At 35.7% G+C, this 12,151-nt stretch overlaps 1 protein-coding gene across 3 annotated transcripts in view; it reads right to left on the bottom strand.

Annotated features, from left to right (window-relative positions):
* Window positions 1–12,151, bottom strand: part of SGO2 (shugoshin 2) — a 49,556-nt gene that overhangs the window by 32,295 nt on the left and 5,110 nt on the right. Inside the window, exons 2-4 of one of the 3 annotated variants that reach the window (XM_012739073.3) lie at window positions 8,901–9,035; window positions 6,530–6,705; window positions 5,580–5,657 (exon numbers count right to left, since the gene is read on the bottom strand). In XM_012739073.3, the coding sequence (XP_012594527.2) occupies window positions 5,580–5,657; window positions 6,530–6,705; window positions 8,901–9,033 (387 nt within the window). In that variant the 5' untranslated portion in view covers window positions 9,034–9,035. Of the gene's footprint in view, window positions 1–5,579; window positions 5,658–6,529; window positions 6,706–8,900; window positions 9,036–12,151 lie in introns of those variants that run through there. The other 2 variants (XM_076005784.1, XM_012739076.2) reach the window with 2 other exon arrangements.

Genomic DNA, 12,151 nt, shown 5'->3' with positions numbered 1-12,151 from the left:
GTGTCCCAAACTTGGCAAAGATACTGACCTACAGATTCAAGAGGCTGAATGAATCCCTAAAAGGACAAACCCAAAGAAATTCATGCCAAAGTCAAAATTAACTCAAAATTAAACTCAAAAGATGATACTTCTAAAAGAACAAAACAGAAAAACTGCAATAAGCTAACACTGTGAAAATAAGATAGAGAAAAGTCCAAATATAAAAAATTAGTCAACTGGCAAAAAACAACATAGGCAAAAATAAAAAATAATGACAGACTACTTTGGTCAATTATGTAAAAATCAGTTTAAAAACTTGGATGAAACAGATAATTTTCTAAGGAAAGATAATTTAATAAAACTGATCATGGAAGAAAGAAAGACATTCTCCTAAAAAGACCAATATCCATAGAAGAAATAAAGTTAACAAAGAACTACTACCACTCCCACCAAAGAAGTCCCAGGTCCAGATGGTTTGATAGAAGAATTCTATCTTTAAAAAAACAATAAGTTTGATACTATATCACTTGTCCAGGGCATAATAAAAGGAAAACATCCAAATTCTTTTTCTTTGCTTAATATATAGAACATTTTTATCAGCGGCTAAACACTGTATAGAAAGAAAACTTCAAAGAGAATTCTCTTATGCATAACAATAGAAAGATCCTCAACAAAATACCGGCAAAAAGGAATTCACCAGCACATTAACAGAACAATAAATCATATCTGAACTTTATTCCAAAAATGCAAAATTAGGAAAGCTACAAAAATAATCATATTAAGACACCTAAAAGAAAGACCATATGATCATCATCATAATAAAAAATTATTTTACATCATTTAGCATTATTTTTATTTTAAAAGCTTAATAACAGAGGGATTGCAAGAAAAATACATACCTCACTCTTTTATTTAAAAAAGCAAAAAAAGCATCATTCTTAATGTGGAAACACTATTCAACATTTTAAGCATATTTATTACATTTTACCATATTCTAGACTTTATTCTAGTATAGAGGAAAATCCCTGCACTCAAGAAGCTTATATTCCTATGGTACAAATAATAAACAAAATCATGTTATATAGTGTTAAGTGCTAAGAAGAAAATTAAAGCAAGAAAAGCAGGATATGAAAAGTAGGGGCAAAGGTGGGAACATGTTTAAATTTATAGAGTTGCCAAGGAAGGATTCACTGAAGTGACTTTTGAGTCAAAATTTGAAGGAAGAGAACTTGCCAAGTGAATGAAGTGTACAAAGGCACTGCAGGGAAAGTTTGTGTTTGAGGGAGCAGGAAGAGAACTGTGCTCTGAAGAGGTTAGAGTAGAATAAGGGGGAAAGCAGTAAATGAGGAGGGAGAAATAACAAGAATTTCAGTGTTCAAATCAAATCAGGCAATAGGTGACATAAGAAGCCACTGGAGAGTTTGAAGCAGAGACTAATATTTTAACAGGCTCACTCTGCCTACTATAATGAGAAGAGACTACAGAGAAATAGGGCAGAAGCAAGAAGGCCAAGTTCACATGCTTTTATAATATTTAGGTAAGATATAATGGTGCCTTGGACATGGGTAGTGAAAGAGGGACATGAGAAGTGGTAGAATCTGGACTGGCTTTGAAGGCACAGCTAAAAGGATTTGTTAAAGGATCAGAAATGGGGTGAGAAAAAAAACGATAGGAAAATAGAATTGTAATTACTTCAGATGGAAACCTCAAAAGGAATTGGTTTGGTGGCAAATGTGAAATTTGAGATGGCTCTGATACATCCAAACAGGTGCCAAGTAGGTAATTCAATAGTGTATTACCTGGAGTTCAGAGAAGATGGACAAGCTATACATGCAAATTTGGGAATCATCAGTATAAAGCAGTAATTAAAACCAAAAGACAGAATGAAATTATTTATGGGGAATAAATGTAAAAAGTTTAAGAACAGAGTCCTAGGGCACTCCCAAAACTTAGCAGTCAGGAAAATAAAGAGGAACTATTAATAGCAAACAGACTGAAAAAGAATAGCCGGAAAGGTATAGACTTAGGAGAGTGTGGTATCCTGAAAGTCACGTGAAGGGTGACATAAGAACCAACAATTATCCATGGGTTTTTGCAACACAGACATCATTGGTGACTTTCAGAAGACCAGCTTAGTGGAGTGGTGGTGAAAACCAAATGGGATGGGTCCAAGAGAAACCAGAGAAATGTGGGAACAACTCTCTCAAAAAGTTGTCATAAAGTCAAGGAGAAAACTGAGACAGTAGGTGGGAGGTAAGAAGAGTAAGAAGTTTTTTTTTTTTTTTTTAAGATAATAGATTACATTTTTGCATCCTGATGGGAATAATTCAGGAGGGAGGAAAAAAATTAATGATGCAAGAAGGAAAGGCATTCTACCCTAATGTCAAGCCAACAGTAAAAGACATCCTAAGTGTCTAACAAGAGTCTAGTTAAATACAGTAGAAGTCCATTCTAGATCTATTATAAGTAGCACTAAAAAAAGATTGAGTAAGCACTCCATGTAATCACATGGAGAGATCCCCAAAATATGTCACATAAAAAGTAAGGCATAGAGTAGTTGGTATAGTAAGCTATCTTTTGTGTAAGAAAGAAATTAAGAAAATGTTTATAATTTTTATTTGTTTTTATATAAACAAACAAATGTAAGAAGTTATCTGTATGATGCATGAAGTGTAGGGAGAAGAGAGAATGGAGAAGAAAGTAGCTGGAGGAAGGACAAAAGCATGTGTGAAACTTCATTCTATACTTTTCTATATTGTTCTGATGTTAAAACCACATGTCTATATGACCCATCACTCTCCCCACCAAACAACAATTACAGAGAAAAGGAATTATAAAACTTTTAAATAAGAAGTCCAGAAAGCGGACACCAACATTAGATGCTGTGCCTTCATCTTCCAGCTTCTGTAACCAGCTGCTCTCCATTTTCTACTTTTCCTTAATCTAGATGCTAATCACAGCCCTGTTTGGGTTTTCCAAGGAGAATCACACAGATAGCATTTGAGAACAATGTTGACTTTACTAAAAGATTTTTTAAAGAATCAGTGGAGGTTGTTTATAGCACATTAACTCTAAACCAGGCGTCCTCAAACTATGGCCCGCGGCCACATGCGGGTATTTTTGCCCGTTTGTTTTTTTACTTCAAAATAAGGTATGTGCAATGTGCATAGGAATTTGTTCAGAGTTTTTTTTAAACTATAGTCCGGCCCTCCAACAGTTTGATGGACAGTGAACTGGTCCCCTGTTTAAGAAGTTTGAGGACCACTGCTCTAAACAAACAGTTGAGAAACTTTTTTAGGGCTATTTGTCCTCCAAAGTTTCTTGGGGTACTGGTGATGACACTCCTACATCACACCAAACTAGTTTCTTTCTCTTACTCTCCAAGTCAATTCCTGTACTGACTCTGCACTCTCTACTGCTGTTATCACATTCCCCTCTAAGCAATTTATTCAGAGCATTTCAATTCTGTCCTGCAAGCAAAACAGAGTCTTCTCCCTGACTCGTCTGACCCACCCAGTGAAAACATCTCTTTTCCTTAAAGAGTGCTAAATATGGCCGGGCGCTGTGGCTCACGCCTGTAATCCTAGCTCTTGGGAGGCCGAGGCGGGCGGATTGCTCAAGGTCAGGAGTTCAAAACCAGCCTGAGCAAGAGCGAGACCCCGTCTCTACTATAAATAGAAAGAAATTAATTGGCCGACTGATATATATATAAAAAATTAGCCGGGCATGGTGGCGCATGCCTGTAGTCCCAGCTACCCGGGAGGCTGAGGCAGAAGGATCACTCGAGCCCAGGAGTTTGAGGTTGCTGTGAGCTAGGCTGACGCCACGGCACTCAGTCTAGCCTGGGCAACAAAGTGAGACTCTGTCTCAAAAAAAAAAAAAAAAAAAAAAGAGTGCTAAATATGTATAAAGTACACCCCTGGTCACTCATCCTAGATATCACATTTATAATGCTAGCAGCTAGCCACCACACCTCCTGTAAACATTCTTCCATAGGGGCATTTACACAAATTCTTTCTTCATCTAAATGTGGATTAAGTTAGATCATAAAGTATCCATTCTTTGGCTAGCTTTCATAAAAATTCTGACAAAGGAGCTAAATATTGACCATGTAGTTGAAAGAATGTAACTTCTTACCAAAAAGACTATGCATTTAAATTCAATAAAAAGCCTTATAAGTGACTTTTACACATATGATAAAAAAGACATACATTTATTTGACGCTATCATCAGAACACATGCTAGCCACATTTAACTCTTACAATAACTTTTTGTAGATATACTACCATTACCCACGCCTTACAGATGAGAAAGCTAATGTCCAAAGAGCATAAGTCCAAGGTCATAGAACCAGGAAGTAGCAAAGTTGGGATCTATTTAATAAATACAGGCAGTCCCACTTAAAAGACAGGCTTTGAAGCACTAACCTGCCTCCAGAATCTATCAAGGAATTTATCTAAAATTGAGACTTCCGGCCTGGTGCAGTGGCTCAGGCCTATAATCCTAGCACTCTGGAAGGCCAAGGTGGAAGGATCACTTAGAGGCCAGGAGTTCAAGACCAGTCTGAGCAACACTGTGAGACCCCGTCTCTACAAAAAATAGAAAAATTTGCTTGGTGTGGCAACACACACCCGTAGTCCCAGCTACTTGGGAGGCTGAGGCAAGAGGAGTTTGAAATTGGCAAGAGCCCAGGAGTTTGAAATTATAGTGAGCTATGATTTATAGTGAGCTATGATGATGCCACTGTACTCTATCTAGCCTGTGGGCAACACAATGAAACCCTGTCTCAAAAAAAAAAAAAAAAAAAAATTGAGACTTCACTATTCTTTCCTTATATATTTTGCCTTCTCATTAACTATCCTTCACAATACATTTTTCCTATTTAAATACTTGGGTTAATTTCACTAATATTTGGTCCTTCTTCCTTTCTGATTTTGCTACTGATTTTATTTTCCTTGTGCTAGATTAGAAGAGCTTTTTACAATTGATAATATTAATGCTCTGTCTGCCATATGTTAAATGATTTTCTCAGTTTGCAATTTATCTTTTATTTTTATGACTTTTAACTTCCTAAAAATTTTTTCTGAGGAAAATCCATCCATAGCTTTATGGTTTCTATCTTTGCTTCCAGGTATAGAAAAACTCCTCCTATATAACTTCAATTCATATGTATTTTCTTCTTATCTTGTATGATTTCCTTTTTTATATTAGAATCCATCTAGAATTTATTTTAGATAATGGTATAAAGTAGGATACGCCTTTATTTTTTCCCCAAGTAGGATGGACTTCTTCTTTTAAAGAAATAATACAAATTCTTTCCTATTTGAAATGCTACTTTTCTATTAATGTCTTCAAGTTTCTAAGCCTGTTTAGGGGCCAGTATGGTCCACTGAGCTAATACTGTTATTTTTAATAAAAACCTAATTTTTATATAATAATTTTAATAACCAATTATACAAAATGATAATATGCTTGCTGTTAGCCAGTTAATTGATATTATCATCATTCTGAAACATGAATCTCTAACCATGATCCTATTTAGTTTCAATTATTCTTGGTAATCTAAAAAATGATACTACTTACATATAAATTCTACTTACCTCAGAAAGACTGCTCATTTCAATTGCAGTTATCAAATTATTGTTCATGAGAGCTTCTATTTCTAAAAGCTTCTTATTCTGTAGATATAAAAAAAAGACCCCTTGTAATCAGTTAAGACTTGGAGTTTATTATAACACCATGCATTTATGAATACCATCAGTGTGAGAAAAATTAGAAAATAATTGAAATCATGTTGAGCTAAAAATCAACATCACTTTGAGCTAAAAAGGTATGATCCAAAGAGCCACACACACACACACACACACACACACACACACACACACACACACACTTTAAATGCTTTTGAACTACCAATTATAAATTTTCCCACAAACGTTTTTCTATCTTCTCAATAAAATATCACATGGCAAGAGAATATAGTTTGTCAGCCACAGGAGTTTTACCCTCAAGTACAGTTAGTCATTTTCCATTTTAAATTAAGTTCTACTCATTTTGGATCTAAATCTATAGTTGCAGCCTAGCTAATCATTGGCTTTCACTGCCCTATATACAGACAAGAGTTAAAAGTTATAAGGAAAAGCAACAACTATTGTCTTCATTCTATTTGGCTTATAGCCAACAAAATGCTGAGATTTAAGGAGAATACAAACACTCTGGAACTCCCTTCCTGTCAATACACTGGAACAATCATGCCTATATTTTAAAAATGTATTATGTATGAAGCTTTGCTTATGATAAACAAGCAAATGTTGATCAAGGTATTATACTGGTTTGCACAGCACACAAGCATTTAAAATAACTTAAGATACCCATCTTATTACCTATTAACAGTTTATCCTTTAACATAGATTTACATGGCACACTGACTTTCAATAATTTTTCACAATTGAAGATCTGAAAAAACATTTTAGACCTTGAATATTAATAATAATATAGCTAAAAGATTTAAGTTATAATTTAGACTTCAAAAGTAATACAGCTTCCATACCAAGTTATTTAGCTTCATGCGAAGAAATGTGTTCTCAAAATTCAGTTTCTCTACTTCTTTTTGCAATAGCATCTTTTCAGTTGTAATTCTTCGAGAATTCTCTTTTTCTCTACTAAGAGCCTGAGCTAATGCCCTGTTGTTGTGCTTTAAAGAGATTTTGAAAATAGAAGAATTGTCTGCAAAAAGATACTTAAATGAATTAATATTGAACTGATGATAGTATACCTTAATAAATTTTCATATTCCTTAGTAAAACTATTTTAGACAAAATGCATTTTACTTTACATATTTTAACTGAAGGTTGGAAAAGAAGAGAATAACAATACAGATGTAGTTTTTAAAAAAATATACCCAGAGTTTGGAGATGAAAAAATAAAAGCTAGATAGAAGATAAAGAATAAAAGAGTTGTGAGGAATGCAGAATATGTATAAACAGAGTTAGGAATAAGAGGACCATAGTACAGACACAACATTCTCGATAATTATTAATAGATCATTTACAAAAACTAAATCTTGATACTTATTGCTCTACCTTCCTTCCAACCTTTGACTAGGAAATAGAACGAAGCTGATTCTGTAGTTCTATGTGGAGATGTCCTACAGGAATCAGGGTAGCCAATCTATGAAAATTTTTAACCCAGTTTCTGTGGCTCCAGAATTGAATAAATCAGTTAATGCCCCAAAGTCTACTTTTTGAACTTTGAGTGAAAGTGAGCATACTTATTGTAATGTTAGATCATTTAAACTTTGTGGGACCTTTTACCTCCATCTAAAATATCCTACCTCTTGCTTCTAGGCATCTATTATAATCTAAACTTGATCTCTTCTCTTTAAAAGTACTATATAAATATGACTTAAATCACTCTTGAAATGTTTTTCTTTTGGCAGCAAAGAAATTACATTGTGAATTCCTTGGTAAAGCTCATCTTAAATATAGTGTGTTCCCTTAGTACACTTAAAGCCTAATTATATTTTCATAATTTTGATTTACATGTCACTATATAATAACATATTCCACTGAATGAATATATATGTAAAATAAGATGTTCTTTAAATTTATAGATGTTTTATTTGTGGGGCATTTGTGTTTAGTTTGTAACTGAATCATCAGACTTTCTTTTTATCATAAATTATCATTTTTTATAGATATAACAGATTTATTTTTTTATTATAAATTTTTTTAAATTTCAGAATATTACAAGGGTATAAACACTTTGGTTACCTAAATTGCTTTTGTACCACTTGAGTCAAAGTTACAAGTGTGTCCATCACCCACATAGTGTGTATTGTACCTATTAGGTGTGAATTTACCCATCCCCTCCTCCCACCTCCCAACGGCTGGATTTCTGAATTAGTTTTATAAAATTTAATAATCTTTTTAAGTACCCAAGGAAAATTTGGGAATCTAAAAAACAGGGTCCAAAAAAGTACTTTATCTTTGGCACAGATAGAGTAGTTCAGATAGCCATCCTCAACATAATAAATGGAAATAGACTAGAACCCGTTTAGGATTGCCCAAAAATAAAGGGTCATAGCATTTTCCTGTCGTAGTCCTCAAATTTAGCACATTCCTTCTTAATAGGGTGTGTGCCATGGTCTTGCCAAAGGGAGCAAGCAATAGCCACTGCAGGGGGTGGTCTAAGACACAATGTGGCCCTAGAGACCTGGGTAGGAGCAACATGATGATTTACAGACACTCAGAAGGCTTGGTTATTTCATAAGACACACCCAATGATCCTTCATAGGAGCTATATCAGCAGGAAATATTACTACAAGGATACTTCCCCCACTCCTGCTAAGATGGGTATGAATCATTGAGGTAATTTTCAGAAGTAACAAAAATTTATCTTGGAGAGTTTTCCTACCTCCTTTCTTTGCCCTTTGGATGCTTTAATTCCAGAATTCATAAAATTCCATTTCCAAAGAGATCAGTGCTCTCATGATGAGCATTAGCTATATAAAATCCCCCTCTACAGTACCCAATTCAGGTCAAACTACCTTGAGGTTACCCATCATCCAGTTGCTATAGCATGCCAGAACAACCTGCTACTCTTCTCTTCTCCAGAAAAGTCCACATTGGTTTTTTTTTTTTTTTTTTTTTTTTTTTTTACACTGTAGGATGTAGCTGTCTTGGCTACCCTAACCTCTCTGCTAAAAATCCAGTTGTCAAAACTTGAGGGTAAATTATCAAAACCACCTACCTAATAGGAGTTGAAGGAGATACAAAGGATCAAAGAGAAAAAAAGTATAAGTTAACAAAACAGTCATTTTAGTAATTTTCTATACTTGATAAAACAAGGTAGTAAATATATCAATTGTCCAGAGAAAAGTAAAAATGTGAATGTACCTTAAAAAAATCAGTGGCACTTACTTATTATTTTTGTTTTGATTTTTGAAGCAAGAGAAACATTCAACTTAGCAGTCTTTGAAATTCTTTTGTCTTTCACATGTCTCTTAATTCCTGTGGTAAAAAGTGAGCCAGTTTCCATCACTGGGCACTCCATCACTAAAATGTAAGAAAAAAGAAAGAAATCATAGTATTGACTAATAAAAGAAAAAAGGATAACTGATAAATACATTCTAAAAAGTAACAATCATTACTTAACAATATACTTTGTTTTTATTTATTTGATTATTATTATTATTTTTTTTTTTAGAAATGGGGTCTTGCTGTATCACCCAGGCTGGTCAGGAACTCCTACTCTCAAGTGATCCTCCTACTCTCCCACCTCAGCCTTCCAAGTAGCTGGGAATACAGGCATAAGTCATGAATTTTTACATTAAGTATATGTATAACCCTTTGTATAAAATCTGAAAGTATGAATTTCATCAAAAGTAGTTTAAAGTATAATCCAAAAAAGTAAATGACTATTTTTTCACTCATATCTGTATTAATCATCTAGGTGCTAGGTGCTAGGCATAGCACTAGATGACAGGCTATGGTCCCTGCTCTCGTGGCATGCATAGTACAATGTAGGTATAGACACTGTTTTGATACAATGCAATAAGTGTAACCTAGAGAGATATACATAGAGTATAATGGAAGTACAGAAGAGAGTGGCAGGAAATCTTAAACTTATCTATCAGATTTATGGCCTGTTATAAAAACAGGAAGATAAAGGAATCATTACATTATAATATCACAAGAATAATGGCGATAATACACAATGCATAGAAGCGGTTAACTCTGCCTGGGAAGAGGAAAAAAAAAAATCAGAAAAAGTTTCACCAAGAAGGTATAACTGATGTTGAGCCATGTGCTTGGATAAGGCCAACCTCCCAGTCTCCATTCCCTCCCAAGTCTCCTTGCCTCCATCTGCAGAGATCTAGAAAAAAACCCAGCCACCTGCACCTGCCTAACCCCTAATACTCAGCTTCTCCACCACTACCTGCCTTGAGTCCATAGGACTAATCTCACTAGGTTCTCCATGTCAGTCACAAAGAGAATCTCCAGACTCGCAAGGTCACCCTCATCTCCCTCACTCTAATCCCCCTGTAGCTATGCACATTCTTCACTTGGTCCTATGGTAGGCTGAAAAATGGCCCCCAAAGATATCAGGTCCCTGTAATTCTAAGCTTTATTTGGAAAAAGGGTCACTGCCAATTTGATTAAGTTGATAATCTTGTAATGGGGAGATTATCTTGGATTATCCAAGTGGGCTGTAAATACCATCACAAGTGCCCTTACAGGAAAGAGCAGAAATTGGATGGATGCAGCCACAGCCAAGGATTGCCTGCAGCTACCAGAAGCTGAAAGAGGCAAGGAATAGATTCTTCCCTAGAGCATCCAGAGAGTGCAGCCTGGCAGCAACTTGATTTCAGCTCATTGATACCGAGTTTAGACTTCTGACCTCCAGAACTATGAGAAAATAAAATCCTGTTGTTTTTATGGTAATTTGTTACAGCAGTCAGAGAAAATGAATATAGTCTCCATCTCACCCTTGTGTAACTGGTGAAGTCTTCGGGAACTCACTCCATCATCAAGGAAACCTCTATAGCTTTAATCTCCCTCTGAAGGCTCCCTTCCTCTTCTTAAACCAGCCTCTCCCCTGAGGACACAGATTTGCCTGCAGTCCTGTCAGGCTGGGGCTGTTTTTTCTCTCATAGCCCTCCCAGAGGTTGCAACAGTTGAGGCTTGCAAAGCATTTGCCACCTCTCCTCCCTAAAAATTCCTAGTCTGAAATATAATGTTATTATCCCTCATTGCTATTGTCAACTACCAACCCCTGGGTCACTCCTCTATTCCTTGATAATTGCACATCCTGTCTCACTGTTATTCTCTCTGAAAACACTGTAGCAAATTGTAGAGAACTTTCTCAAAACTCCCATGACCATCACCTTCTCTCCTGTTGTTATGGATAAAACTGCGTTCCTAGCTAAGGCCAAGTTTGCTTTACTTAGAGATAAAGATTCTGTGTGCTGGATCCCATGTCTTCCTGCCTCCTTACAGACAGACATCACTCCAATGATTCTCTCCTTTATATCATCATTTTTTTCTTCTCCACTGGATCATTCTCATCAACACAGAAACATACCGATATTTTCCTCACCTTGAAGAACCCTCTTTTGTTTCCTTTTCTTTCTTAGGCTACCACTCCAATTCTCTGCAGACATTTACACACAATTCCTTTAAAGAACTGTCCATACTCAAGTTTCCAATCCTCTCATAAATTTACCTTAATCTGGCTTTCATTCCAACTATTCCACCAAAACTGTTTTTGCAAGGTCTCTAAGAACCTCCTCGCTGCTAAATCTAACAGTCAATTCTCAAACCTCTTCTAACTTGATCAGCAGCATTAGATATGGTCCATTTCTCCTTCCTCAAAAATGATCTTTCCTTGGCTTCCAGAACACCATAACCCTGGGTTTTTTCCTACCTAAATGTAAGGATGGCCTTGCTGAAATAACAGTAAAATATCGAATCCCATAATTTTCTAACAACAGCCAAAGATCAATCTTGAGCTCTCCTTACTCTTTGCTGTTGCTGGGACTCTGTTTTCACAAACACCTAAAAAGACACCAGAAAGGAAATGTAAATCTTTTCTTTATGTTCACCAGCTCAGAGCCTTTAGAATTTGTTTCTATATACCTAAAGATGTTCCTGAGAAGCTCCCAGAACAAACAGCAGAGAGGTAAACTCCAGGCCTTCTTTCCTGCCCAAAACCTCAGTGGCAAAAATCACATCCCCTGTGATAGGCCTCACTACATGTCAGAGATAACCAAGTCTCTAGGAACAGAAGAAACAAGAAAGATGGACAATATGGCTGCTGGCATCTCCCATCTTTTTTGGGATGCCATGCCATCTCACTGCTCTCTTCTGCTCCTCCCTTTTCTTTCTTTTTTCTTTCTTTTCTTTTCTCTCTCTCCTTTCTTCCTCTCTCTCTTTCTTCTTTCTTTCTCTCTCTCTCTTTCTTTCTTTCTGTCCTTCTAAAGGGTAAAATGAACTTTTTACTTTTATATCTTAATTTCTGCATGAGAAATCTTTCTCCACCCACGCCACGATCACCTACTACCCTTTCCACCCTAACACTAACTGCCTGCTCCTCTTCAGTTTCTTTTTAATTTAAAAAAAAATTTTTTTTTTTTGAGACAGAGTCTTGCTTTGGTGCCCAGGCTACAGTG

The sequence above is a fragment of the Microcebus murinus genome, chromosome 8 (genome assembly GCF_040939455.1).
Source record: "Microcebus murinus isolate Inina chromosome 8, M.murinus_Inina_mat1.0, whole genome shotgun sequence".
In the NCBI taxonomy this organism is placed as follows: Eukaryota; Metazoa; Chordata; class Mammalia; order Primates; family Cheirogaleidae; genus Microcebus; species Microcebus murinus.
The sequence above is the reverse complement of the archived record's forward strand: the minus strand, read 5'-3'. Positions and strand labels throughout refer to the sequence as shown.